The following is a 26,262-nucleotide window of genomic DNA, read 5'->3' on the forward strand; positions in this document are numbered from 1 at the left end:
ATCCACATCTGCACCAGCCCTCTCAATCACAGGGGCAAGGCAGTGCGCTTGCTTCCCAGCTCATCCCTTCCCCCAGACTGCCCCCCAGTGTCCCACCACCATGATCCAGGGTCTAAGTCATCTTCTGTATCACCCGTGAGGAGCTCCAGGGCAGGCAGCGCCCACATCTCTTCCTCCCCCAGCCAGTCCCTGAGAGTTAGGTGCGTCGAACATAGCCAAGGTGCTTTCGGTTGGAGAGGAAAGAATGCAACACAGAGATAGCATTTGGATTCCACATTTACTGCATAAATTTGTAAAGACATCAACACATGCTGAGCATGAACAGAGAAAGACACCAAGGAAATTACAAAGCCCTTTGGGATCTCCAGACAGGAACCTCAACTGACCATGCCATTGACATGGCAACTTTCCTCCCCGCCATCCAGCAGCCCCACCCAGAGTTAGACATGCTCAGAAATGCAACCTCTCTCACCTGTCCCATGTGAGGCTGTTGAGACTTGACTCTCCTCTACCCAATAACCCAGTGGTGGGGAACCAGTGGCCCTCCAGATGCGGTCAGTACTACAACTCCCATCATCCTTGAGCATCAACCATGCTGGCTGGGACTGGTGGATGTTGGGAGTTGTGGACAGGGCCACAGATCCCCCGTGCCCCTGCTATTACTGTGCTTCAGGTCATATGTGCATTCAAGCCATAGGACACAGTGGCAAATTTCAGACGTAGGGACCAGATGAGAACCTCCAGACAGACCTTTCTTTCGGGCCCTTGGGACTATCCACAGGCCACACCCACTTTCCCAGCCACACCCCTCTCCACAGGCCACACCCCCTTTCTAGCCATACCTACACAGGCCACACCCCTCCTCCACAGGCCACACCCCTCACCAGCCCTGCTCCCCCCACCCCTGGGCAAGTGGTTTTGCCAGGCTGCAAAGCATCCTTGAACTCATAGAATCATAGAAGGGACCCCCAAAAATCATCTAGTCCCCTGCAGCGCCGGAATATGCAGCTGTCCTGGACAGGGATCGAACCTGTGATGTTGGCATCATCAGCACCATGCTGTAACTAACTGAGCTACGTGATCTATGGAAAGAACTGGGATTCTGGTGATGCTTGTTTGGATGAAGGGAGGACAGAGAATAAGCCTGCACAAACTGGGCTTGTAATGAGGAGTTCTGTGTCACTCAGTGAGCTTCCTCACTCTTCCATTGACAGGTTCAGTGGTGAGGCTGGCGCACATTTTTGGGCTGCTTGATAAGTAGCAGAAGAAGTTTTTCAGGCTGGCATAGGAGCCTTTGCACGGGTGCCTTCTGGTCCCTGCTGGTTTAGAAGACAACACTGTCACTGCTTCCGGCAACAAACTGGATCCTAACCGTTAAGGAAGCAGGGAGAAGAGAGGAAGAGTACAGAGGAGTTTCTTCCCCTTTTCACCTGGCTTAAGGAACATCACACAGGTGCCAGTTCCAAGGAGATGTACTCCTGATAGGGACGTGGCCTGGATGCCCTTCCAATCTAGCCATGGGCATGTGTGGTTTTGTCTAGGGAAGTTGTGGTGGCACAATGGGAGGAGAAAGGCACTTGGCACATCCTCAGAAACACTCTTGCAAGCCAGGCTCAAGCTCTTGCTATTAGCCAAGAAAAGGAGGGTTGAGGAGAAAGAACATAATGCTAAATAAACTCTGGTTCATATACGCTCAAGACCCCAATACCTCATGCAACAACTCTTCCCGTAGGAACCAACTTGGCACCATCATCTGAGGTCTCCCTAGCCACCCCTCCTTCCAAGGCCACACCCCTTGCCTCCAGGCCACACCTCCCATGAGCCCTGCTCTGACCCCTACTTGAATGCTTTTGCCTGCAATGTTTCCCCAGGAATTCTGATCATGCCTCTTGCTTGCCTGGAGGGTGTGGGTGAGTGGAATTGATTTGTGGGATGTTCTCCCCAGGGAAACTCCCCTGGTGCTGACTCTAAAGTACTCCTGGCACTAGGCAAAGACTTTCCCTGTTCTCCTGGACATCTGATGGTTGCTTTTTATCCTCGCTGCCCTGGGATTATTTCAGCCAGATGTTTTCCTATGATCGTTTTGATGTTGTGCGGGGTCGATGCTTGGGAATTGACGGAGGACCACTTTTTAGTGCTCATCTTGTTTTAACATACATTGTACCTTTTCTCCATTTGGGAGTCACCTTGAGACTTCAATAATAACAGCAATAACAATAATATAATCATCAAGCCATACTGATTCTCATACACCAAATGAGACCAGCTGGGTCAAGGTGGGGGGTTGTCACAGCGCCGGAGGCGGCAATTTTGACGTGGAGTGGAATAATCACTCCAGGTGCACAGCCCAGCAGGAGCAGCAAAAGAACAGCAGAGAAAACTGCACTGAGTTTGTGTGTGTGTGTGTGTGTGTGTGTGTGTGTGTGTGTGTTTTAAAAGATGCAGCCCAAACGTTTGAGTTGCAACTAGGGATGTTGGAAAATTCCGACGGAAATGAAGAAGGAATTTGATTATGTTTGCTTTTGGGTCCTGTATCCAGAAAGGAAATCAGTCAACTGGCTGTTGTTGCCTTCAGTTTGTAAATGATACATAATTGATTATACCCCCACCCCACAAAAAAATGCATTAAGTTCCCCTTGCATTCAAATGAATGTGGTAGAACAATGTAATAACAATGTAATTAATGCAACTGATTGCTTAAATTGTCTCAAGTTACATGATTTTTGCTGCAGACGACAGTGAGATGAATAATGTATCTTTAAGAAGAAGATGAACTGCAGCAGAACGGAAACAGCCCTGCCTCTAATGAACAGAGGATGAAATGGTTTTTTGCCCCAGACTTGCCCCTATGCTTTCTTGCCCCAGACTGGCAAAATGGGGAGTAAATTCTGGGACTCTCCCTTTCAGGGATTGACAAATCTGTCCATTTTGGTTTTTTTCTTGGTTTCTCATTTTTCCAGTTGTTAAGTCTAGCCTCCACAATCTGCATTATAGAATCATAGGGTTGAAAAGGATGCCCGATGGCAATCTACTCCAACCCCCCAGCAATGCAGGAATCACTTCTAAGGAATCCTTGACAGATGGCCATTCAGCCTCTGTTTAACCCCGCCCCCCCAAGGAAGGAGAGTCCACCATCTTCAGAGGGAGTACATTCTATGGTCAGATGGCTCTTATCATCAGAAAGTCCTTACTAACATTCAGTCAGAATCTGGTAACTTGAGTCGACTGGTTCAGACCCTACAGTCTGGAGCAGGGGGAAAACCGCTTCCTCCATCTTCTATGTGACAGCCCTTCAGATATTTGAAAATGGCTCTCATTTCACCTCTCAGTCTTCTCTTCTCCTGCCTAAACATACCCAACTCCCTCATCAGTTTGAAAAAAAATCCCTCATGGAATTCCATCTGAATTTTAGTGCATGTTTCTCCTAATGGACACATTCTTTGCAAGCCACGTTCCCCAGTTTAAAGCATTCTTGTACCCCATTTTCACAAATATATGCCTTTTTACCAAGGGTAGATCTACACACAGGGGAAAAAAGCTATAAAAAGTAAGAAATTGTTATATCAGAAGAAAAGAAAAACGCTATGGAAAATGGCTTAGAAATTTTTTTTGCTCTCTGGCGCCATCTGGTGCCGCATGTTTATAACGCATTCAAAACGCTGTTTCTTGACTAATGTAGCTGAGTCCCAACACTGATAGCTGGACAATCAAACTTACTACATCAGCTTTGGCCAACCTGGAGTCATTCAGGAGTTTGGACTTCAATTCCCATCAGCCCCACTTAGCAAAGCCCTCTTGAAGTACAACCCCCATCAGCCCCCAGCATCTTATGGCCATGTTGGGTTGGGGTTGATGAGAACTGTAGTACACAACTTCTGGAGGGTGCAGGTTGGGGAAGGATGTGCTGCCTAATGAAACCAAGCCCCCGCTTCCTTCTCTCCCAGAGGTGAGAGATAACTTTGGCAGGATTTCAATGCAAAAAGGTGGATCCGTTCCCTGCTGATTTTATCACTGCAGCAGAAACCTGCCTTTGCAAAGAGGGAAATAATAATTTTTTTTAAACCAAAACGCCAGCCGCTGCTCCCTCTTCCTTGTCTTTCAACAAAGGGCAGGCATGAGTTATGAGGACCAGGAATGTGAAATGAGTTTAGAGGGAGATGGGCACGCACTGTGCCTGGGCAAACTCCAGACAGCAGGGACGTTACTCTCTGCAGACGATGAAGCGTATGGGTGAATCCAGCCCTGAAGGGCACGCCGTCCGCCTCCCATTCCTGCTGGATCTGCAGAAAGAGCAGTTAAGTTGGGGGACTTGGGTATGGGATGGTGGAGGGGCCTAAGTGGTATTTGGAGGGTGAGGTGAGGAGAAGGGGCACCAGCCACAATTCTCCCTTCTGTGCATCAGATACCTTAAGATCCTGTATGCGAGAGGATCGCTGTGCTGTTAAGCACTGTCCTAAGGGACGCGGGTGGCGCTGTGGGTTAAACCACAGAGCCTAGGACTTGCCTATTGAAAGGTCGGCGGTTCGAATCCCCGCGACGGGGTGAGCTCCTGTTGCTCGGTCCCTGCTCCTGCCAACCTAGCAGTTCGAAAGCATGCCAAAGTGCAAGTAGATAAATAGGTACCACTCCGGCGGGAAGGTAAACGGCGTTTCCGTGCGCTGCTCTGGTTCGCCAGAAGCGGCTTAGTCATGCTGGCCACATGACCCGGAAGCTGTACGCCGGCTCCCTTGACTAATAAAGTGAGATGAGCGCTGCAACCCCAGAGTCGGCCACGACTGGACCTAATGGTCAGGGGTCCCTTTACCTTTACCTTTTAAGGCTGGTGTGGGGAACGTCAGGCCAAATCTGGCCCACCATGCATCTCTTACCATAGAACCAGAGAATTTCAGAGTTGGAAGGGACCCTGAAGATCATCAACCACCTGCAATGCAGGAATAAGCAGCTGTCTCATACAGGGATCGAACCTGCAACCTCGGAGTTATCAGCACCACGCTCTAACGAACGAGCTATCCAGGCTGTCTGGCCCTCTGGACTCTTCCTAGGCCACACCACTCACTGGCCCTGATTCACATACTGCCCTGGATGCCTTTCCCTGGCTGGGAACATGCCCCTGAACTGATCGTGCCTCTTGCCTCCTCCATGGAGGATAGAGAAGGGTGTATGCAGAAACTAGCCTCTTGCCTCTGGCCCTACCTGACACGTGGCCCCTGGAAGGTTTCCCTGGAAGGAATGCGGCCCTCAGTCTGAAATAGATTCCTGCACCCATGTCGTAATGCTGGCAGGGAGTGGGGATGAGAAGGTAGCTTCTCTCCTCAATGACTTGGGGAGAAGCCAGAGCTGCCCACAGTTCTCCTTTCTGCTGGTCATATTAAGGCAACAGGAGGCTAGCAGCTCGAGGGCATGGTAGGAACTGTGGGGACTGTCCAGGCAAGGCTCAACACTTGAGGGCTGCTGGTCAAGCCAGGCGAACCCAAGAGTGTGCAGAGGTGGATCGGAACAGTAAATTTGGGAGAAGGCAGCCATCCAAGTGGCTTGCCTCCTGTGGGAGCAAGTTCCCCAGTCTGTAAAGAAGTCACGTCATCTGTCCTAAATACAGTGGTACCTCGGGTTAAGTACTTAATTCGTTCCGGAGGTCTGTTCTTAACCTGAAACTGTTCTTAACCTGAAGCACCACTTTAGCTAATGGGGCCTCCTGCTGCCACTGCGCTGCCGGAGCACAATTTCTGTTCTCATCCTGAAGCAACGTTCTTAACCTTGAAGCACTATTTCTGGCTTAGCGGAGTCTGTAACCTGAAGCGTATGTAACCCGAGGTACCACTGTATTCCAACATTCAGCTTCACCCCCTCCCTTCCACACCATGCCGTGCACACCTATCAAATTCCTGCACAAACCTCACATTTTTTAATAAACTCCAAAAACCCCAAGTTTGCAATCTTAGGACGGTTTTGTGTTTGTGTGTGTGTGTCGGTAACTATCGCTTCTGATTAAAGCAACATTAAAAAAAAAAGATGGACTAATGTGGGGCCATCACTGACGAGTCACTGTTGATAGCCTTTACCCTCTGTTATTTTGTCTAACCCCCTTCTAAAGCTGTCCAAGATGGCGGGCTGCGTGATCTCCTGCGGCAGCTAATTCCAGAGTTTTTACTTCATCTTGCATCTCCCGACATTCTGCCTCATTGGCTGGCCCTGGGTTCTAGTATTATGAGAGCTCAGGGAAAGCCTTCTCTCAATCCATTTCCCCCCACAGAATACATTGTTTCATACACCTCTGCCAAATTCCCTTTCCCCCCTCTCTGAGGGTAAGGCCAATGTGCCCAAATCAGAATCTAATCTGAAGTGCAAGACTCCCTCTTTGCCCTTGCAAAGACCTTCCTAAGACAAGAAGGTAAGAAATGCCTGCTAGATAAGGCCAGAGGGGTCCCCTCTAGTCTAGCATCCTCTTCTCACCAGATGCCTGTAGGAAACCAGAAAGGATCCAAGGACAAGAGGACTCTCCTTCCCCCCTCTGGTTTCCAGCAACTGTTAGGGGGACGGTATCCCATAGCATGGATTGAGAGCAACAGGGCCAGCCCTAACCTTAGGCAGAGGGAGCCACCTGCCTTAGTCAGCAAATGATGTAGTGGGCGGGGTGGAGAGCAGCAGCAGCAAGCTCTTAGAAGAGCGCTACATGGCCTCATATCCAAATCAGCTTCACTATCCCGTCGCCAGTGCTGAAATCAGATCAAGTTGAAAGGAAGAGCCGGCTAGATCCGGCCAATAGCATCCTGTTCTCACAGGGGCCAACCAGATGTCTGTGGGAAACCAGCAAGCAGGATTTGAACGCAATCCCATGGTTTCCAGCAACTGGGATTCAGAAACATTGCTGGGCAGCAAAGGCAGCCGAAGGAACATGAGATGTGAAGACCCAGCTGGAGAGGTGAAGGCCAGCAGAGCAAGATTGAGAGGGTTTTGCTAGCGGACTGAATGCTAGCGGACAGTTGATGGAACAGGAGGTGGCAGCATCTCGACCTTTGCTTTAGGCAGTAAACTCTTCAGGGGCTGGCCGTAAAGACCAGCGTGCTTGTGTGTGTAAGGCAATTTGCAAAGCTGAGGTGGGGAACACTGCCGTGCCCGTCATTAAGATGTCACACCTCTCTTTGGCCATCCCAGGTCCTACACAGCGCAGACCCGCAGAAATGAACAAACCGGGCTAACTTAGGTCCATTGATTTCGATGGGTTTACTCTGAGTAGGGCTTAGGTGGATACAACAACCCATAGCTTCCCAAGCCAGAATTCCTTCCTACTGCCTCCTGGCAAAGTGGCAAAGGCATCACAAAGGCAAAATGAGTCACCAATGCAGGAAGAACCAAGAGTTTTCCCGGGAAGGGGTGGGCAGCAGGACCAACGCTTCCACACTTGGCTTCATATATCTCCTCTATTACATATGATATCCTGTTACAGAGTGGCAGATATGTAATATAGGATGGTGTAATGTGCAAACACAGTCAAGACAAGAGGAATATTGCAGACTGCCAAGAATATATAGGGGTTTGTGTTATGTATGTATATATCATATATAAAAGAAAAAAGGAGAGCAGATTGCTTCAGTTGCTCACTTGCGCAGTTTTGGGTGGTCTTCCTCCAGTGGGGAAACTCAGGAATGATCTAGACAGTCCTTGGTCCTGGAGGGAGAGGAACGCCCCATGGATTCCTTTAGCCATGTTTGGCATCACTGTGTGGAGATCGTCCATAGTCAAGGCAGCAGAAGCAACATGAGATGTGAAGGCCAGGCTGAAGATCTGGCTGGAGAAGTGAAGACCAACAACATGAGAAGAAGTGAAGACCCGGCTGAAGAGCCAAACTGAAGACCCAGGTTGAAGAGGTGAAGCCCGGCAACATGAGAGGTCTTGAAGACCAGGCTTATCCCGATATGCTGGTTGAGAGCTGATCAACAGAGACACGCACACACGCACACACGCAGACAGACGGACGGACGGACTCAGGCAGTGTTCGTGCTTCCACGCAACGCCCATGGCAAAAGTGTGGTTGGGAAAGAGCAGCTGCGATGCCTCTTCAGTCCTTCAGGTTGGCTTCCAAGACCCCCTGGGCCATCAGTTCCGCCAGGACGTTGTCCAGGTAGTTTGGGTCGGGGTAGCCGTGGCCGGTGAGGTTGGACCCAAATTCGGTCTTGTGGTGGATCTCGTTCCACACCACCGTGTCGGATTCGCCTGTCGTGTTGGATGTCCCAATGGTGAAGATCAGCCGGCGTTCCCAGGCCACAATCAGGAGTTTCAAGACCTGCAACATAAGAAGCTGGCTTACTTAAAACTGAGCCAAACCATGGCAGACCAAGCTGATGGAATATGCAAAAACAGCAAGACTAAAGGGAAAGATCGGAAACCAGGAAGTTAAAAGACTGGAATACAGTGGTACCTCTGGATGCGGACGGGATCCGTTCCGTTCGCATCCTGAGTAGAACGTAACATGCGACTGCACATCTCCGCGTCTCGCCGCTTCCGCGCATGCGTGTGACGTCATTTTGAGCATCTGCGCATGCACGAATGACGAAACCCGGAAGTAACGCACTCCGTTACTTCTGGGTCGCCACGGAGCGTAACCTGAAAACGCTCAACCTGAAGCATATTTAACCCGAGGTATTACTGTAACTTTCTAACATACCATACTTTTCTGTCTATAAGACGCCCCATGTATAAGACGACCCCTATTTTTGAGCTTTTTTTTTTTTTTTTGCAGAGGATTGGCCAGAGCTGTTGAGGTTTTTTTGCGGATAATTGCCCAGAGATGTTGAGCTTTGTTTTTTTTTTTGGGGGGGGGGGATTACCCAGGGTTGTTGAGCTTTTTTTAGGGGGAATTGCCAAAAATCTCTCACCAACACACGTCGCAAAATCTGCCTCCTGTCTGTCCCTGTCTGCAGAATGTGCCAACCACCCATTGATGCAGCAACCAATAGCATGCACAATAGCAGCTGACAGCCACGCCAGCAGCTAATCAAACGTCCACCCTATGCACTACCCATGTAAAAGACAACCCCCAGTTTTTAGCATGAATTTTTGAAGGAAAAAAAAACATAGTCTTATATACGGAAAAGTACGGTATCTGAGAAACCATTGTAAACAGTTGAAATCATTGGCAGGAATACGATGACACTTGTAAAGTAACATGAATTTAGGATACTATGATGATACAATAGACAGATTACAGTAAAAGATGCAGGAATAAATGAACGAATAAATCAACTGAGTCAAACCAGGGCTTTGAGTGCAGTTCTGATACCTTTTTCCGGAGCCCGCAAACAAGAACTCCTGGCACTGAGCCAGCCCAGAATGAACCAGCTCCTGAACCAATGACCCTTCTCTTTCTCCCTTGCATACACCCCAACCCTGACACGGCAGAGGCTGGGGGAAAAGCGCTGAGTCAGGCCATTGGTAGATCTAGCTCAGCACTGTCTACTCTGAGCAACAGTGCCTCTCCAGGGTTTCAGACAGGAGTTTCTCCCAGCCCTACCTGGAGATACCAGGGATTGAACCTGGGACGTTCTGAATGCGAAGCAGGTACCCAACCGCTATTTCACAGGCAAGGAATAAAGACCCCATTAGAAAACAAGAGGCGGCCCACCCAGAAAATGATCTGTGCAGCTAGCTCAAGGCCAAACTATTGCCTGACACTAAAAGCATCACTCGAAGTTGCAGGCATCCTTTCCGCCACCTTTATGTACCAGCTGGATCGGGAGCCCTGCATACCAGTGTCTTTTCGGCCATTTCCTGCCATTGCTGCTGTCCTAAGAGCATGGCTTTGGAACAAAGATCTATGACTCAGCTGGTTTCGAAACAAGGTACCCTGAGGATCCTGACCTTTTAAAACAAAATGGGCAAGCATCTAGTCCTCATGGCTTCAGAAATGGGCTTTGAAAAGCAGAGGCAGGTTTTTGGGCTTTGGCCCCAAAGGGGTCTTGAAGAAGCAAAATGCCAGAAACTCAGCGCTCGGCTAAGTTGGAAATGTTCTCCTCTGTACTGAAGGCCCCTCCCAGAGCCCATGGGAAATTCAGCTGCCTACCTTTCTGCCTTTCTCGTTGTCAGGAAGGTAGCAGTGGCGAGGGAAGCCTCTTGCAGTAAACTTCTTCCCAGGATTTGGATGCTCCGGGCCCTGGTGAAGCGAGAGGTCTCAGTTACATGTTGCGCCAGCAAAGGTCATGGGGCAAGGGAAACATGGTTTTCTTGCCCCTGGGTATATTGTGAAAAGTTCATTAATTATACCGTATTGGCCGAAATATAAGCCGCACTCCCCGCCCCCCCAATTCCGACTGTTGAAAGTTAAAGTGCGGCTTAAATTGGCGACCTTACAAAAATGGGCTTTTACGATATTGCTGCTTAAACAGACATACTGTAAAACAGATCGGGTGTGAATGCCTGTGGAATTTTAAGGGAGCAGCTTATATTCGGGTATTGTCTCTCCCCCCCCCCCCGAATTTTAAAGGTGTGGCTTATATTCGGGTGCGGCTTATATTCGGGCCAATACGGTGTGTGTGTGTTGCCTAGCAAGATTTGGTATTTTGCAACTCATAAATCAAACACTGGATTACTGCAATGCACTCTATGTGGAGCTTCCCTTGCATTTGATCTGGAACAGGCATAGGCAAACTCAGCCCTCCAGATGTTTTGGGACTACAACTCCCATCATCCTTGACCACTGGTCCTCTTAGTTAGGGATGATGGGAATTGTAGTCCCAAAACATGTGGAGGGCCGAAGCTGCAATTAGTGCAGAATGCTGCAGCACAATTGCTATCAACACAGCGATCTGCCAATTTGCTACTGGGTCAAGCTCAAAGTGTACCTCTTAGTATATAAAGCACTTAACAACTTGGGACCACTTTACCTGCAAAATTGCCTCACTCCATATATGCTTACTCGACTGCTTCAATCAGCAGAAGTATCACCGTTACATAGTACCTGTTTGGCATTTGTAAGAACTTGGTATTTTAGTGTGGCAGCACCTATGTACACTTTGGAACTCCCTGTCTCTTGATATCAGGCAGGTGCATCCACTGTACTTTTATCAGCACCTGCTAAAAACATTTTTTGTGTAGACAAGCCTGCCCTGATGTTTAGAAAGTTCATGTGAGTTTCTGTCTGCTTTTAGTCTATTGTTATTTTAACTTTTCAAACGTCTTAAATTATTGTCATTGATAGTTTTTATGTTTTATCTTTTCTGTAAACTGCTTTGGGGTTGTTGGGTTAAAAAAAAATCAAGCAGCATATAAATTTAATGAAATAAGTAAGTACAGTGGTACCTCGGGTTAAGAACTTAATTCGTTCTGGAGGTCCGTTCTTAACCTGAAACTGTTCTTAACCTGAAACTGTTCTTAACCTGAGGTACCACTTAACTAATGGGACCTCCTGCTGCTGCTGCGCCACCGCCACGTGATTTCTGTTCTCATCCTGAAGCAAAGTTCTTAACCCAAGGTACTATTTCTGGGTTAGTGGAGTATGTAACCTGAAGTGTCTGTAATCCAAGGTACCACTGTAGATAAATAGGAACCAACAACCACAACCCTTTCGTCTCCCTTTCTCTTTCTCTCTTCCCCATCCCTCTCACCTGGATCCCTGCAGGAATGTCATACACGATGCGGATGGTTTTGCAGTCTACGTAGCCAGGGAGCGAGTGTGGAATAATGTGGAACTCCATCTTCCCAGGGGGCTGAGTCCCGGTCTTCTCCCCATAGATGGCCTTGCAAGTGGGGCATTGCAGACTGCCATCCTGCCAGGCAAAAGGAAGACAGGGTGGGAGGAGAAAGAGGAACAGGCAGATGTAGAAGAAGCTCATTCTTCAGGTTGCTTTTTAGCCATGGACCTCAAGGTGTTTAAAACATTTACCATTCTTTTGATAGGCAGAAATTCAGCAGGTGGGGAGGATGTGAGTCATTGAAATTAATGTGCATTGCCAACTAAAGTAAAGGTAAAGGTCCAGTTGTGACTGACTCTGGGGTTGCGGCGCCCATCTCGCTTTATTGGCCTAGGGAGCCGGCGTACTGCTTCCAGGTCATGTGGCCAGCATGACTAAGCTGCTTCTGGCAAACCAGAGCAGCACACGGAAACGCCGTTTACCTTCCCGCCAGAGTGGTACCTATTTATCTACTTGCACTTTGACGTGCTTTCGAACTGCTAGGTTGGCAGGAGCTGGGACTGAGCAACAGGAGCTCACCCCGTCGCAGGGATTCGAACCGCTGACCTTCTGATCGGCAAGTCCTAGGCTCAGTGGTTTAATCCACAGCGCCACCCGTGTCCCGCATTGCTAACTTAGTTCCATACATCTCATTGGGTCTACTCCGAGTATGACCAGCATTGGAAACAAGGCATTGTCATTTTTGCACCAAGTAAAGTAATTGTTAGCCCCCCCAGTTCCCCCACCAACTTGTCCCATATTTTGCCTGACCAAAGGTGGCAACCCTACCCTAATTTATTTACAGTCGTACCTTGGATTCTGAACGCCTTGGTAATCGGACATTTTGGCTCCCGAACGCCACAAACCCAGAAGTGAGTATTCTGGTTTGTGAACATTCTTTGGAATCCAAACATCCAGTGGGGCTTCCGTGGCTTCTGATTGGCTGCAGGAGCTTCCTTCAGCCAATCGGAAGCCGCGCTTTGGTTTCTGAATGTTTTGGAAGTCGGATGGGCTTCTGGAACGGATTCCGTTCGACTTCCGAGGTATGACTGTACAGTGGTACCTCGCGTTAAGTACTTAATTCGTTCCGGGGGTCCGTTCTTAACCTGAAACTGTTCTTAACCTGAAGCACCACTTTAGCTAATGGGGCTTCCTGCTGCCACCGTGCCGCCGGAGCACAATTTCTGTTCTCATCCTGAAGCAAAGTTCTTAACCCGAGGTACTATTTCTGGATTAGTGGAGTCTGTAACCTGAAGTGTATGTAACCCGAGGCAAAGGTAAAGGGACCCCTGACCATTAGGTCCAGTCGTGACTGACTCTGGGGTTGCGGTGCTCATCTCGCTTTATTGGCAGAGGGAGCCGGCGTACAGCTTCCGGGTCATGTGGCCAGCATGACTAAGCCGCTTCTGGCGAACCAGAGCAGCGCACGGAAGCACCGTTTACCTTCCCGCCAGAGCAGTACCTATTTATCTACTTGCACTTTGAGGTGCTTTTGAACTGCTAGGTTTGGCAGGAGCAGGGACCGAGCAACGGGAGCTCACCCCATCGCGGGGATTCGAACTGCCGACCTTCTGATCGGCAAGTCCTAGGCTCTGTGGTTTAACCCACAGCGCCACCCGAGATACCACTGTATTACTATTTATTGCAGAAAATAGGCCTTGAAAATTGTGTGGCTTAAAACGAGAGAAAGGTGTGTTGAGAGGGAGAAGTCCATTCCCATGCCTTTCACCCAACCACCCATTGCCCTCTGGTCTCTCACCTTATTGCCATTGTTGTACATGGCAACCAGGCAGAGGAGGTGGTAGAGGTGCCCGCATTTGCCCAGCTTCCCCACCAGCTCCGGTTTGGCCCCCTTGTGCCTGAGGATCCCCTCGTAGCCCGATGAGGACACCAGCCGCTCCATGCAGATGGTACAGTCCTGTTGGAGAGAGACAAATTGGGGACATGAGGGGCAGTGTTAGAAACCGAGATATGAAAGCTAGGAGCTAAATGGTACCTTAAACCTAGGTTATGGGAGCAGCAACAGAATGTCTAGGCATGCTTTTTTAATAACAAAAATACAACGCTGAAAATGAATGGACTACAGCTAAAATATTATGTTCATTCTTCACATGGTCTAGTCTTTCCCTTGCCTACCCCCCTAATATTCTTAAGAGGGTCTCTTCTCCAGACTTCAGAGAGTAGCTGGAAGTGGGGAGGCAGAAAAAGGTCCTCCTTTCCTTTCACTCGGCAGTTTTAATCTGAAATCTTAGGCACAGTATTGCGCCCAGAGCTCAGAAACTGCTCGCCCTAATTAAATTCCCTGTCGCAAAATGCACCCAGAACAGTGGGAGTTTCAAACACTGGTGAGTGGTAAACACAGGGGATAAAACGGGTTCTAGGGCTGTCTTCAATTTTGAAAGAGGCCAGGGGACCCCCTCTTTTTCTGCTCCTTATTTTTGCAGGCACAGCTTCAGCATGAATACTTCCAGGGAAGGGGCACCCAACACCTCTGTTTCACAGTCACTAATGTTTCACTGAAATCTGCTTTCCTTGCCTTTTCCACCCATTTGTTCCAATCCTGCCCCTCTGGAGCTCGTCTGCTCCATCTTCTGCATGACAAACCCTTCAGCTCAGTGGTGTAGCATTTGGGCAAGGGGCACAGGGGCGGTTGCCCCATTTGCAAAAATTGTGAGGGGTGCAAAATTTCAACACCCGGTGCTGCCTCAGCAAGGCTGTGCTCTTCTGTCATTGAGCTCCTTTGAAAATGACTTCTCCGTGCGAACCAGGAAGCCGCCTCTCCAGACAACAGAATAACTCTTCTTATCTCTGTGGCTGTGATCTCCTGGGTGATGCGTATGCCATTAGGGAGTTGAATGTGTACTTCATCCATTTCCCTCTCACTCACCCATCCCTCCACGTGGCCCCGGGTGCTGGCAAGCCACGCTACACCACTGCTTCAGCTATCTCAAGACAGTTTCCATGTCACCCCTTAGTCATCTCTTTTTCCAGGTCAAACACACCCAGATCTTCCGGCCATTTCTTAATATAATTTGGCTTCCAGACCCCTCACCACTTGGATCGGGGAAAGAATTCTTACACAGGCTTCTCTCTGGGATCTTAGCTTGCCCTTTGCCCAGGGTCTTTATTCTTACATTTTGTATACTTCTAAGGAATTTAGTGTCACATAACTGGATCCCCCATGAAGTAGATTAGACTGAGAGATAGCAGCCAGCTCACCTCATCTGGGGGGTTCTTCACCTTCTGGATGTAACGTCTCACTACATCTTCAGGGTTCTTGCCTGTACAGAATAAAAGAGCACTGGAACTAGATCATTCTCTATTATATAGCCTTCCTTTCTTATAAGAAAAAACGGTATTACATTTCTATCCCCTTCAAAGAGCTCAAGTTGGCATGCATGGGTCCCCCCTCCCCTGTTTTATCCTCACCACACCCCTGCGATGTAGGTTCACCTATGTCGGCTTGGCATTTAGTAATACAGTGGTGCCCCGCAAGACGAATGCCTCGCAAGACAAAAAACTCGCTAGACGAAAGGGTTTTTTGTTTTTTGAGCTGCTTCGCAAGACGATTTTCCCTATGGGCTTGCTTTGCAAGACGGAAACGTCTTGCAAGTTTGTTTCCTTTTTCTTAACACCGTTAATACAGTTGCGACTTGACTTCGAGGAGCAACTCATAGAACGCGGTGTGGTAGCCTTTTTTGAGGTTTTTAAAGACTTTGGTGATTTTTGAAGCTTTTCCAAAACTTTCCCGACACCGTGCTTTGCAAGACGAAAAAAATCGCAAGACGACAAAACTCGCGGAACGAATTAATTTCGTCTTGCGAGGCACCGTACGTGCGAAATTTGGTCAGCACCTTAACTATGATTTATTTCCTGCCCTAATAAACCATGACGTGAAGTCTTGTGGGGCTTACAAACCCTGGTTTGCTTTAACCATGGCTTAGCATTCTGTGTAGTAACAACAACAAGAAGAATAACAACAACAATGATAATAATGATGATGTTAATAATAATAATAATAATAATAATAATAATAATAATTTATTACTTTTACCCCACCCATCTGGCCGGGCCTCCCCAGCCACTCTGAGCGGCTTCCAACAGGATATTAAAAACACAATAAAACATCAAACATTTAAAAACTTCCCTAAACAGGGCTGCCTTCAGTTGTCTTCTAAAACTCAGATAGTTGTTTATTTCCTTGATATCTGATAGGAGGGCGTTCCACAGAGTGGTGCCACTACTGAGAAGGCCCTCTGCCTGGTTCCCTGTAGCTTCACTTCTCGCAGGGAGGGAACCTTCAGAAGGCCCTTGGAGCTAGACCTCAGTGTCCGGGCAGAACGATGGGGTGGAGACGCTCCTTCAGATATACAGGGCCGAGGCCATTTAGGGCTTTAAAGGTCGGCACCAACACTTTGAATTGTGCTCAAAAACGTACTGGGAGCCAATGAAGGTCTTTCAGGACTGGTGTTATATGGTCTCGGCAGCCACTCCCGGTCACCAGTCTAGCTGCCAAATTCTGGATTAGTTGCAGTTTCTGGGTCACCTTCCAAGGTAGCCCCACGTAGAGCGCATTGCAGTAGTCCAAGTGGGAGATAACTAGAGCATGCAGTACTCTGCCAAGACAGTCCACGGGCAGATAGGATTTCAGTCTGTGTACCAGATGGAGCTGGTAGACAGCTGCCCTGGACACAAAACTGGCCTGCGCCTCCATGGACAGCTGTGAGTATAAACCCGGCACCCTTACTTAACCATGGTTTGTTTGGTCATCTCATTCCAGGCACTCACCGAACTACAAGGCAAGAGCAGCTGGAGAACAAACCAAACTTGGGAGAAACAAGCCATGGTTTGTCTGGTCAGCTGTGAGATGTGTGCTTCAACAAACCAGAGTTTAGCATTATGTGCAAACCAGACCTTTACAATGGCAAGCGTCGCCCAGACCCACAGGCTTGGGGCTTGGCCACAAATGTTGGATACTGACCCTGGCCCTGAATATAGGTATCTGTGGTATCAGTCAGATATGGGGCAAGGGCCTCATTGAGAGACACAAAGAAACACGCTCACTTTTTTTCAGATGTTTCTTCTTGGTCTTCCGGCAGATCCCGGTGATTCCGGGCACCGGCTTCATGTCACTCTTATTGACAGGTGGTGGGTGCAGGATGGGCTTTGGCGCTCGAGTGAGGCAGACAGGCAGGCCCGCCGCACACATCAAGATGCCTGTCATCCCTGGGCCAGATACAGACAAGGAAAGAGAGAGAGAGAGAGAGAGAGAGAGAGGGAGAAGTCTTATCATTCGCTCTTTCCAGGCATAGCCCACAATTTAAAACTCCATTTCTCAAAGCCCCATATTTTTTGCTCTGGAGCTTTTCCCATGAAAAAGCTGAATTGGAGCAAATGTCAATTCATGGGAAAGCTGAATTGGCGTTTGCTCTGATTCAGCTGTAAAGAGCAGGTTTTCGAGGGGAAAGCTCAGGGCAAACAACAAGAACAACAGAGGTAGGTAGGTAGATGATAGATAGATAGATAGATAGATAGATAGATAGATAGATAGATAGATATAGATAGATGATAGATAGATAGATAGATAGATAGATGATAGATAGATAGATAGATGATAGATAGATGATAGATGATAGATGATAGATGATAGATGATAGATGATAGATGATAGATGATAGATATAGATAGATAGATAGATGATAGATAGATAGATAGATAGATAGATAGATAGATAGATAGATAGAGATAGATAGATAGATAGGTAGATAGATAGATGATAGATGATAGATAGATAGACAGAGAGATACTGTATTGGCCCGATAATAAGCCGCAGCTTTAAAATTGGAGGGTGAAAAGGAAAAAGGGAAAAAATACCCGAATATAAGCCGCTCCCTTCCTCACTGCTCCTGGCTGCATACTGGACAGGGGGGAGCCGAGCTGCATTCCCGGAGGCCTTTCCCCTTCCTCGCTCTCGCCCTTCCTGGCCTTGGGGGAGAGGTCGGGGGACTACACATGGGGCGGGCACCGCTTTGCCACGCTCCTGGTGCTGTTTGCCCCATGCTCCTGGCTGCATACCATAAGGTCGCAAATATAAACCACACTTTAACTTTTCACAGTCAGAATTTGGGGGGAAAGTGCGGCTTATATTCAGGCCAATACAGTAGATAGATAGATAGATAGATAGATAGATAGATAGATGATATAGAGCGCACAAGGTGAAACAAGGCTGAATGGGGAAGGAACTCATGGGCGAGGCTGTAGATTTCCCAGCCTCCTGCCATCTTGTGCTCCCCAGATGGTTGGGCTACAACTCTCCTCAACCCCAGGCAGCATGGATGCCAGCAAAGTTGATTTAAGTCCTCAGAGGCCACATTCACACCCTATAGATAAAGCACATGGAAAAGAACATGGCCTCCCCCAGAGAACCTTGGGAACGGTAGTTGGGTTAAGGGTGCTGAAAGTCATTAGGAGACCTCCTCTTCCCCTCAAAGCTGTGTGAGCAAGAAGTGAAACCATAAAATCATAAATAAAAACGGTAAAAGACCACCATTTAAAACAGTGGTTCTCAAATGTTTTCAGACCACTGGCCCCAGTGCCCCCTACCATATAAAAAGCATTCTTCAGGATAGCGGTTTACATGACTCGTTAAGGAAAATAACAACACAATAAAATTAGAGATGGGAAGACCTCGAATAAACTCAGGAAAATGGGGGGGGCAGGGTTTTTTCTGTTTTTTTTTCCCAAAGCTGTTTTTTTCTGGAAAAAAATTGAAAAAAAAGGGTGTGTAATATTCAATTTTTTTGGGAAAAAACAGCTTTGGAGAAAAATGGGGGGAAACGGGGGGAAATCTGGTTTTTTCCAGGCCTTCCCATTTCTAAATAAAATTCAGAACAGTAACAATGCATGGCACATTCATTCAAATTCCAATGAAAACATTTAGTGGAATTAATTCAACAAATCTGAGGAACTTGATCCAGGGATACCAGCGCTTCAAGGTCAGATAGTCACTGACGCCTCCAGGACACATACCCTGCCACCCCCTAAGCCTCTTAGCACCTCCCAGGTAATCCCACTGTCCCCCCCAGGGGAGTGTGGTACCATCCACTTTGGGAGCCACTGATTTACAACCTTCAAAAGATTAAAACCAGCGATAAACTGAAAACATTCACCAAAATTCCACATCTCAAGGTAGGCTGAGGACCATCCCTGCTGCTCTTACCTGCCAGGGCAGGGTGCACTGGGCCAGTGCCATTCAGGTTCTTGACTGGAAGGGCAGGAACCCTGCAGATAGAAACAAAGGAGAATGGATGGGCATGATCAGACTGTTGACATTTCCATTCCACCTTAAGGGCAGAGGTGTGGAATTGTTGTGTGTCACATGCCTGTTTACATTCCAGCACAGCTTGCTGGGAACTTCCGTTGTGTATAGCTTTTGCTTTTGGCTGTTCTCTCTGAGATGGCATGAGAGAGAGACGACGTGCTTCTTTGTTCTGATTTATGATTAATAAATCCGTAGTTGTACAAGCCTTCCACAAGCCTCACGCCTATTCTGTGTGCACAGTTCGATCTGCTGATAGTGTGCCCTGGCTGAGTAAGCCCAGGTCGCTGATTTACATCGGAGCAGAAGTAATGGTCTTTGTAGCAGGATGGCTGGAAGGAGACGGCCCAGCCGGGGCTAGCCAGCTGGCCTCCCGGCCCTCTGCATGCCGACACAGACTTCTCATAAACAGCAACTGCAGGCAAATAAGTACCGTATTTTTCACTCTATAAGGCGCACCAGACCACAAGACACACCTAGTTTTTGGAGGAGGAAAACAAGAAAAAAAATATTCTGAATCTCAGAAGTCAGAACAGCAAAAGGGATCGCTGCGCAGTGAAAGCAGCAACCCCTCTTGCTGTTCTGGCTTCTGGGATAGCTGCGCAGCCTGCATTCACTCCATAAGACGCACACACATTTCCCCTTACTTTTTAGGAGGAAAAAAGTGAGGCTTATAGAGCAAAAAATACGGTATCTACTTAACATCTACTTACATTCCTGCACTGCAGGGGTTTGGACTAGTTGACCCTTTGGGTCCTTTCCAACTTTTCAGTTCTATGATTCTATTTTTTATTATTTATTTATTTATTTATTTATTTACAACATGCATTTGAATTCGAACAATAATCATAATCCTAAACATATAGGATTCCCTGAATCCTTAGACTTCCCTCCATCCTTCCACGGTTTCCATTATCAAACTTTTTCTACTGCATCATATAACTTCTCCATTTTTCTTTAAAATCCATTTTTACTTTAGTTTTTTATACATTGCAAGTGTTGCTATCATCCTGCCAAAGTTTTTAGTTGTTTGCAGTGTTCTCTTAAACAACTTATAAATCCCCCCCCCAATTCCTTATTAAAGTTTCTATCTTCTTGGTTTCCTGATTTTTCCGGTTATTTTCGCCATTTCAGTTCAGTTCTGTGATTCTAAGTTTGCATCATTATCAGGGATGCAGTTAAGAAACACAGGGCTGCAATCCTATGGCCACTTATTAATATTATGGTTGTTGTTTTATTTCTATCCCATATATTTTCCCTATTTTATCGAGACGGATAAAATAGGAACAGCTAAAAACATAGGAGGAGATAAAGCATTAAAAAAAAAATTAAACATTAATAGAATTACAACTCTCTCTCTTTTTCTTCCTCAGATCTATTAAAATATACAAATCATTACAATAAAAACAGCACAGCACCAGCCCTTTCATTAAAAGCAGCTCATTCACAAAAGCATGTAGGAATAAGAAGGTCTCCACTTGTTCTGAAGATCTAAGGTTCGTATGAAGGAATACGGTCTTTCAGATAGCTTGATAGCTTTATGTTGCAGTGTGCCACACTGAACTCTATTACAGTGGTACCTCGGGTTACATACGCTTCAGGTTACATTCACTTCAGGTTACAGACTCCGCTAACCCAGAAATAGTACCTCGGGTTAAGAACTTTGCTTCAGGATGAGAACAGAAATCATGCTCTGGCGGCGCGGCGGCAGCAGGAGGCCCCATTAGCTAAAGTGGTGCTTCAGGTTACGAACAGTTTCAGGTTAAGAACGGACCTCCGGAACGAATTAAGTACTTAACCCGAGGTACCACTGTATTAGTGTTGTTGTTATTGCTATTGCTATTTGTCAGGGAACTGCCATCGGAACAGGGAAGAGAGGTAGAGGGGCCGTTGGGATACAGGGATCCTACGAAAGTCTTGCAAAGCAGTTTCTCTTCCTGCGGTGGAGAAAGCCACGCCTCCAGTGGGGAAGAGGGAAAGGGATCAGGGGATGCTGCTGTGAGTCCCAGCACCACTCCTGGTCAAGCCGGCCAGGAGGGGAACACGTCTCTTCCGTTGCCCACCTTGCGCAGAGGGGTAAAGCGCAAAGAAGGAAGAAAAAGGCTGGGGGTGACGAAGTTCTTATGTTGGGGACACAACCGGGAAAAGCCACTCCCGGATTCTGTTAGCGATTGAGGCAGACATGAACTTTGGGGTTCTGCACTGTAAATAGTTTTTGCACCAAATAAAACCTGTAAAAGACAGGTCAGAGTCCTGCCTGGTTACTCGTGAGCAACCACCCCTGCCATCTGACACTATTGTTATTATTTCTATCATGCCCTCCCTCCCCAAAGGAGTCTAGGTTTGCAAACAGATCAGCAATAAAATAAAAATCATTCTAAAAACAATTCATAATATTTAAAAAACAATTAAAAACATTCTAAAACGAAAGAAAGCTGATTGGCAGCATGGGTTTTAGCCGATTAAGCAATCAATTAAAAATACATATATTTGCAAATGAATAAAACAAAAATTCTGAAGGGGGAGGCATACTTTTCTTGCTTTCATTTATTTAAACCACTTGAAATTTTCACAAATATCTGTTTGAAATTTTCACAAATATCCGCTTGAAAATTGCACAAATATCCACTTGAAATTTTCAAAAACATCCACTTGAAATGTTCAAAATAGCAACATAAACTAGCAACATAAAAGTAATAAATAATATCATTCAAACAAACTGATTAATAAAAACTAACATAAGACAGTAAAACACTAGTGCAAAAGAATGGAAAATAAACAATAATAGGGTCCAATCTTATGGGCCAAGGGGGGAAATATGTCTTTCTTTCTTTTTTTAACAAGAGATCTCAATCAACTGATGGTTTGAACTTGAAGTATAGATGATACTGTCTTGAGCCCTGCCTGGGGTAAAAAAGAAGACGTTTAGGAACCATTTGTTTCCACACTGACAGGCAGAAGCCTCCCAGGATTTCAGGCAGGAAACTCTCCCAGCCCTACCTAGAGAAGACATTGGGGATTGAACCTGGAACCTTCTGCACACAAAAGCACATGCTCTCCCCCTGTGAGCTATAACCCTTCCTGGTGACATTTCATTACAGGACTCATTTCTGATCGCTGACAGTATTTTCTGCGCAGACAACTACATTTTGCAGTCCAAGGATTGAAGAAATCAAAGCGCTCCATATAACAGTTCATCAGTAACACATAGAGACCTATCTTATCAGAGGATTGTATTATTAAAGGTGGGTGGCAGATGAGTCAGAGGGGGCGTAGGGTTACCTATGGTCGCTTGGTGAGCGCATGGCTCAGCTGATATTTCAATAATTCGGGGGGAGGGGGGGATAACTGCTAACTCCTCAGGGGACCAATTTTAGTGCTCTAGAATTACCGCATGAAGGTTAATCCAGAGGGATGTCCCTGCTGTGATAAACTTGCGAGGGAAGTGGGAGGAGGCAAATAAACATTTGGATGAAGACCGTTCAGTGACAGACCTTGTCAACATGACAGGAACGCAGAAGGCTGCCTTAATTAGAGGTTTCTCTAGCTCAGCATTGTCTACAGTGCCAGGGGTCAGCAAACTTTTTCAGTAGGGGGCCGGTCCACTGTCCCTCAGACCTTGTGGGGGCCCAGACTATATTGGGGGGGAATGAATGAATTCCTATGCCCCACAAATAACCCAGAGATGCATTTTCAATAAAAGGCACATTATGTAAAAACACGCTGATTCCCAAACCATCTGCGGGCCGGATTTAGAAGGCGATTGGGCCGGACCTGGTCCCGGACCCCGGGCCTCAATTTGCCTACCTATGGTCTACAATGACTGATAGCATCCCTCCAGCATTTCAGGCAGGAATTCCTCCCAGTCCTACCCAGAGATGCCAGAGATTGAATTTGGCATCTCCTACCTGCAAATCAGAGGCTTTGCTACTGAGCTACAACACTTCCCCTAAACAAACATTAGGATTCTAGTCCTTATGCTTCTTCTTCTTTGAAAAAAGACTTAATTAAAGAGGTACATAGGAGGAGACCATTGGCTCAATTGGCCCAGTCCTGTTCACACGGACTGCAGTTTCAGACAGGTGCCTCTGCCAGCTTCTACCTGGCTTTCACCTGTCTTCTGAAGCTGCCTTCTATTGAGTCATGCCATTGACCCATCTAGCACACGGAATGAATGGCAGCGCCTCATTAGGATTTCAAGCAAGGAGCCATTCCCATACCCGGAGATGCCATTGGAGACTGAACCCAGAACCTGTGCAAAGCAGATGCTCTACCACTGTTCTGGGACCCTTCCCCTATCACAGGAGGAGTCTATTGCACAGAGTCAGACCATTGGTCCATGCTGTTCTGACTTTCTTTGCTTGCTTGCTTGCTTAAATCTATTTGCTTGCTTGTAGTCTTGGCTATAACCATCATTTGGCTGGCCAACAAGATTTCAATCCTGATTTCGATCTGGCTCATTATTGCTCAACACTGACTTCCAGAGGCTCCCAAGGATTCAGACAGGGGTGTTTTCCCAGCAGTAGGGTGGCGCTGTGGTCTAAACCACCGAGCCTCTTGGGCTTGCTGATCAGAAGGTCGGCGGTTCGAATCCCCGCGACGGGTTGAGCTCCCGTTGCTCTGTCCCAGCTTCTGCCAACCTAGCAGTTCAAAAGCACGCCAGTGCAAGTAGATAAATAGGTACCACTGTGGTGGGAAGGTAAACAGTGTTTCCGTGCGCTCTGGTTTCCGTCACAGTGTTCCGTTGCGCCAGAAGCAGTTTAGTCATGCTGGCCTCATAACCCGGAAAGCTGTCTGTGGTCAAACGCCAGCTCCCTCGGCCTGAAAGCAAGATGAGTGCCCCAACCCCATAGTCACCTTTGACTGGACTTAACCATCCAGGGGTCCTTTACCCTTTTTTTACCTTTCCCCAGCCCTATCTGAGGATTTTCTTTATCTCACAAATTTGTAAACCGCTTCACGGTGGCCATTGAAGTGATGCACAAAAATAAAACACACAAAGAGAAAGGAAACGAATTATAAAAACAACTAAAACCATTCCTACAAACACAAATAGAACCATTCCTAGGGGTTGTTTCACTTCAGGGAAAGCCTTCTTAAAGAAAAAGCATCTTCTGTTGGCACCTAAATATCATTATACCGGATTTCTGTCTAATTTTACCCAGTAACTGATTCTAGAGGGCTGGAGCTGAAACCCCAAAAGCCTGGTTTTTAGTATAGACTATGTGCATGTCTGGGGCATGCTGGACTCTCAGCAGTGCCCAGGTAAGGAGAGTCATTACCGAGGAGGGATGTGTGGGGGAAAGTTATCCAGAGATTAAACCTGGGACTTCCTGCATGCAAAGAAAATGTTCTGCCACTCCTCACAAAAACAGCAATTGGCCATGGCGGGATTTAAACCCACATCTACAAGATGCATCCAAACTCACCTGATTACTAGCTTGGTCTTCATGGCTCCTTCCTACGGCTGTCTCCCCACCCCTTTGAGAAAGAAAACAGGCTGGGCAGCCCCTCCAGGTTGGGATTAGGAGACCAGCAGGTCAGTCGGTTTAAGAAAGGAGCATAATCTCCTTTTGAAAGTGACAGAACAGCGCAGCTCCTCTGTCAGTGGCTTCAAGGCTTTGCAATGCATCAGTGGGTGGATGTGGGGCGGGGAGGCCAACCTCTGATAATGGATGGAGATTATGAGGATGGGGTGGTTTTTCACAGGTGGGTGGAGCTAGGAGAGCAGACGGCAAAAAAGGTGGAGCCTTTTCTGGCTATAGGCAGCAATTCTGCTACATGCCAGTCCCACTGATCTGAATGGGGTGGCGGTGGTGTAGGGACTTGCATAAGTCTCACCTGCTCCAAAATAAATTGTCCTTGGAAGTGCTTAACTGTGACCAGATTGTGCCCTACATATCTGCTTTAAAAGTTGAAGTCTGCTTTACCACATATATACAAATCTGAGATAAATACAGGCTGATAGATGATAGATGATAGATAGATAGATAGATAGATAGATGATAGATAGAATAGACAATAGAGATAGATGATGATGATAGATAGATGATAGATAGATAGATAGATAGACAGAAAGATCCGCATTGCTAATGACTATTAGTATTTAGAAACCAGACTACTGGCTCAGTGGCTGAGGGGGTCAAGGAACGTTCATGAACATTCCAACTTCTCAGAAGAAATTTGCAGCCACGAGTCCTACGTGACTTTCCACTTCTTGCTACATATCTCACTTGTGTCAGCTGCACAGTCTTAGGTGAAACGTAGTACCGTGATGTGTGCCAGCTTATAGCCCAGTCCCAGAATGTTGCCTTGTCTGGGGTAATCCTATAAGGAGAGCTATTTATGTCACCTGCCTGTAGTCTTCAAGGCTCACATCGGAATATACCACCAGCAGAGTGCTCTACTGGAGCACAGGCTCCTTCGACACCTATGGATGCACAAGGTTTTCTGGGGCATGTCTCTAATAAATCACTAGCTCCATTTTGCCTCAGGCAGGGGTTATCGGCATGCAACAGGACAGCCTTCTCTGACTGCCAGCTACTCTCCAGCTACTCTTAAGACTTGGTCTCTAATACTTTAGCTGTCAGGGATTGAACCTGAGGCCTTCTGCGTGCAAAGCAGCCGCCCAGCCAACAGCCCCTCCCACTAAGGCAGGGGTGGGGTGCCTTCTGAGGCCCACATGCCAATGGTGGGCAGGGCCAGGGCTAAAAGAGGTGCAAAGTTTGCCTTTGTGCAATAAGCTAATTTCTACACATGCTTACACCCCCCCAGCTCTGCATCCTCCATCCAGAGATGCAGGAGGTATTGTTAGAGTTTGTGGACTCCTTCTGCAGCTCTAGGCAAAAACACTCAGAGGGCAAAGCAGGGACAGTGAGAGGTGTGGCCAGGGAAGAGGAGGCGTGGCCAGGGAGAATTACAAGGGCCAAACAGAGAGGCCTGGAGAGCCAGACTTTCTGGTCGAAGCCACGTGGGTACTTAGCAACTTGTCTTGTGCTCCAGGGTACCATTTAAGAAGGGTGGCCCTTCCCTTCGTTCAGAATCTGAGATACAGTGGTACCTCGGGTTAAGTACTTAATTCATTCTGGAGGTCCGTTCTTAACCTGAAACTGTTCTTAACCTGAAGCACCACTTTAGCTTATGGGGCCTCCTGCTACTGCCGTGCTGCCAGAGCACGATTTCTGTTCTTATCCTGAAGCAAAGTACTTAACCTGAAGCACTATTTCTGCGTTAGCGGAGTGTGTAATCTGAAGCGTATGTAACCCGAGGTACCACTGTACT

The 26,262-nt window shown here is 47.3% G+C and overlaps 1 protein-coding gene across 2 annotated transcripts in view; it reads right to left on the bottom strand.

The window, feature by feature from the left end:
- Window positions 1-258: 258 nt before the first annotated feature.
- The window catches only part of DTX1 (deltex E3 ubiquitin ligase 1), a 60,529-nt gene continuing 34,525 nt past the window's right edge, over window positions 259-26,262 (bottom strand). For both annotated transcript variants that reach the window (XM_080986322.1, XM_080986323.1), the window contains exons 4-11: window positions 18,883-18,944; window positions 16,728-16,889; window positions 14,883-14,944; window positions 13,423-13,581; window positions 11,598-11,759; window positions 10,058-10,147; window positions 5,816-8,281; window positions 259-5,586 (exon numbers count right to left, since the gene is read on the bottom strand). In XM_080986322.1, the coding sequence (XP_080842448.1) occupies window positions 8,057-8,281; window positions 10,058-10,147; window positions 11,598-11,759; window positions 13,423-13,581; window positions 14,883-14,944; window positions 16,728-16,889; window positions 18,883-18,944 (922 nt within the window). In that variant the 3' untranslated portion in view covers window positions 259-5,586; window positions 5,816-8,056. The remainder of the gene's footprint in view (window positions 5,587-5,815; window positions 8,282-10,057; window positions 10,148-11,597; window positions 11,760-13,422; window positions 13,582-14,882; window positions 14,945-16,727; window positions 16,890-18,882; window positions 18,945-26,262) is intronic.

Source organism: Podarcis pityusensis, assembly GCF_964106645.2.
Source record: "Podarcis pityusensis genome assembly, chromosome: 16".
Taxonomy (NCBI): domain Eukaryota; kingdom Metazoa; phylum Chordata; class Lepidosauria; order Squamata; family Lacertidae; genus Podarcis; species Podarcis pityusensis.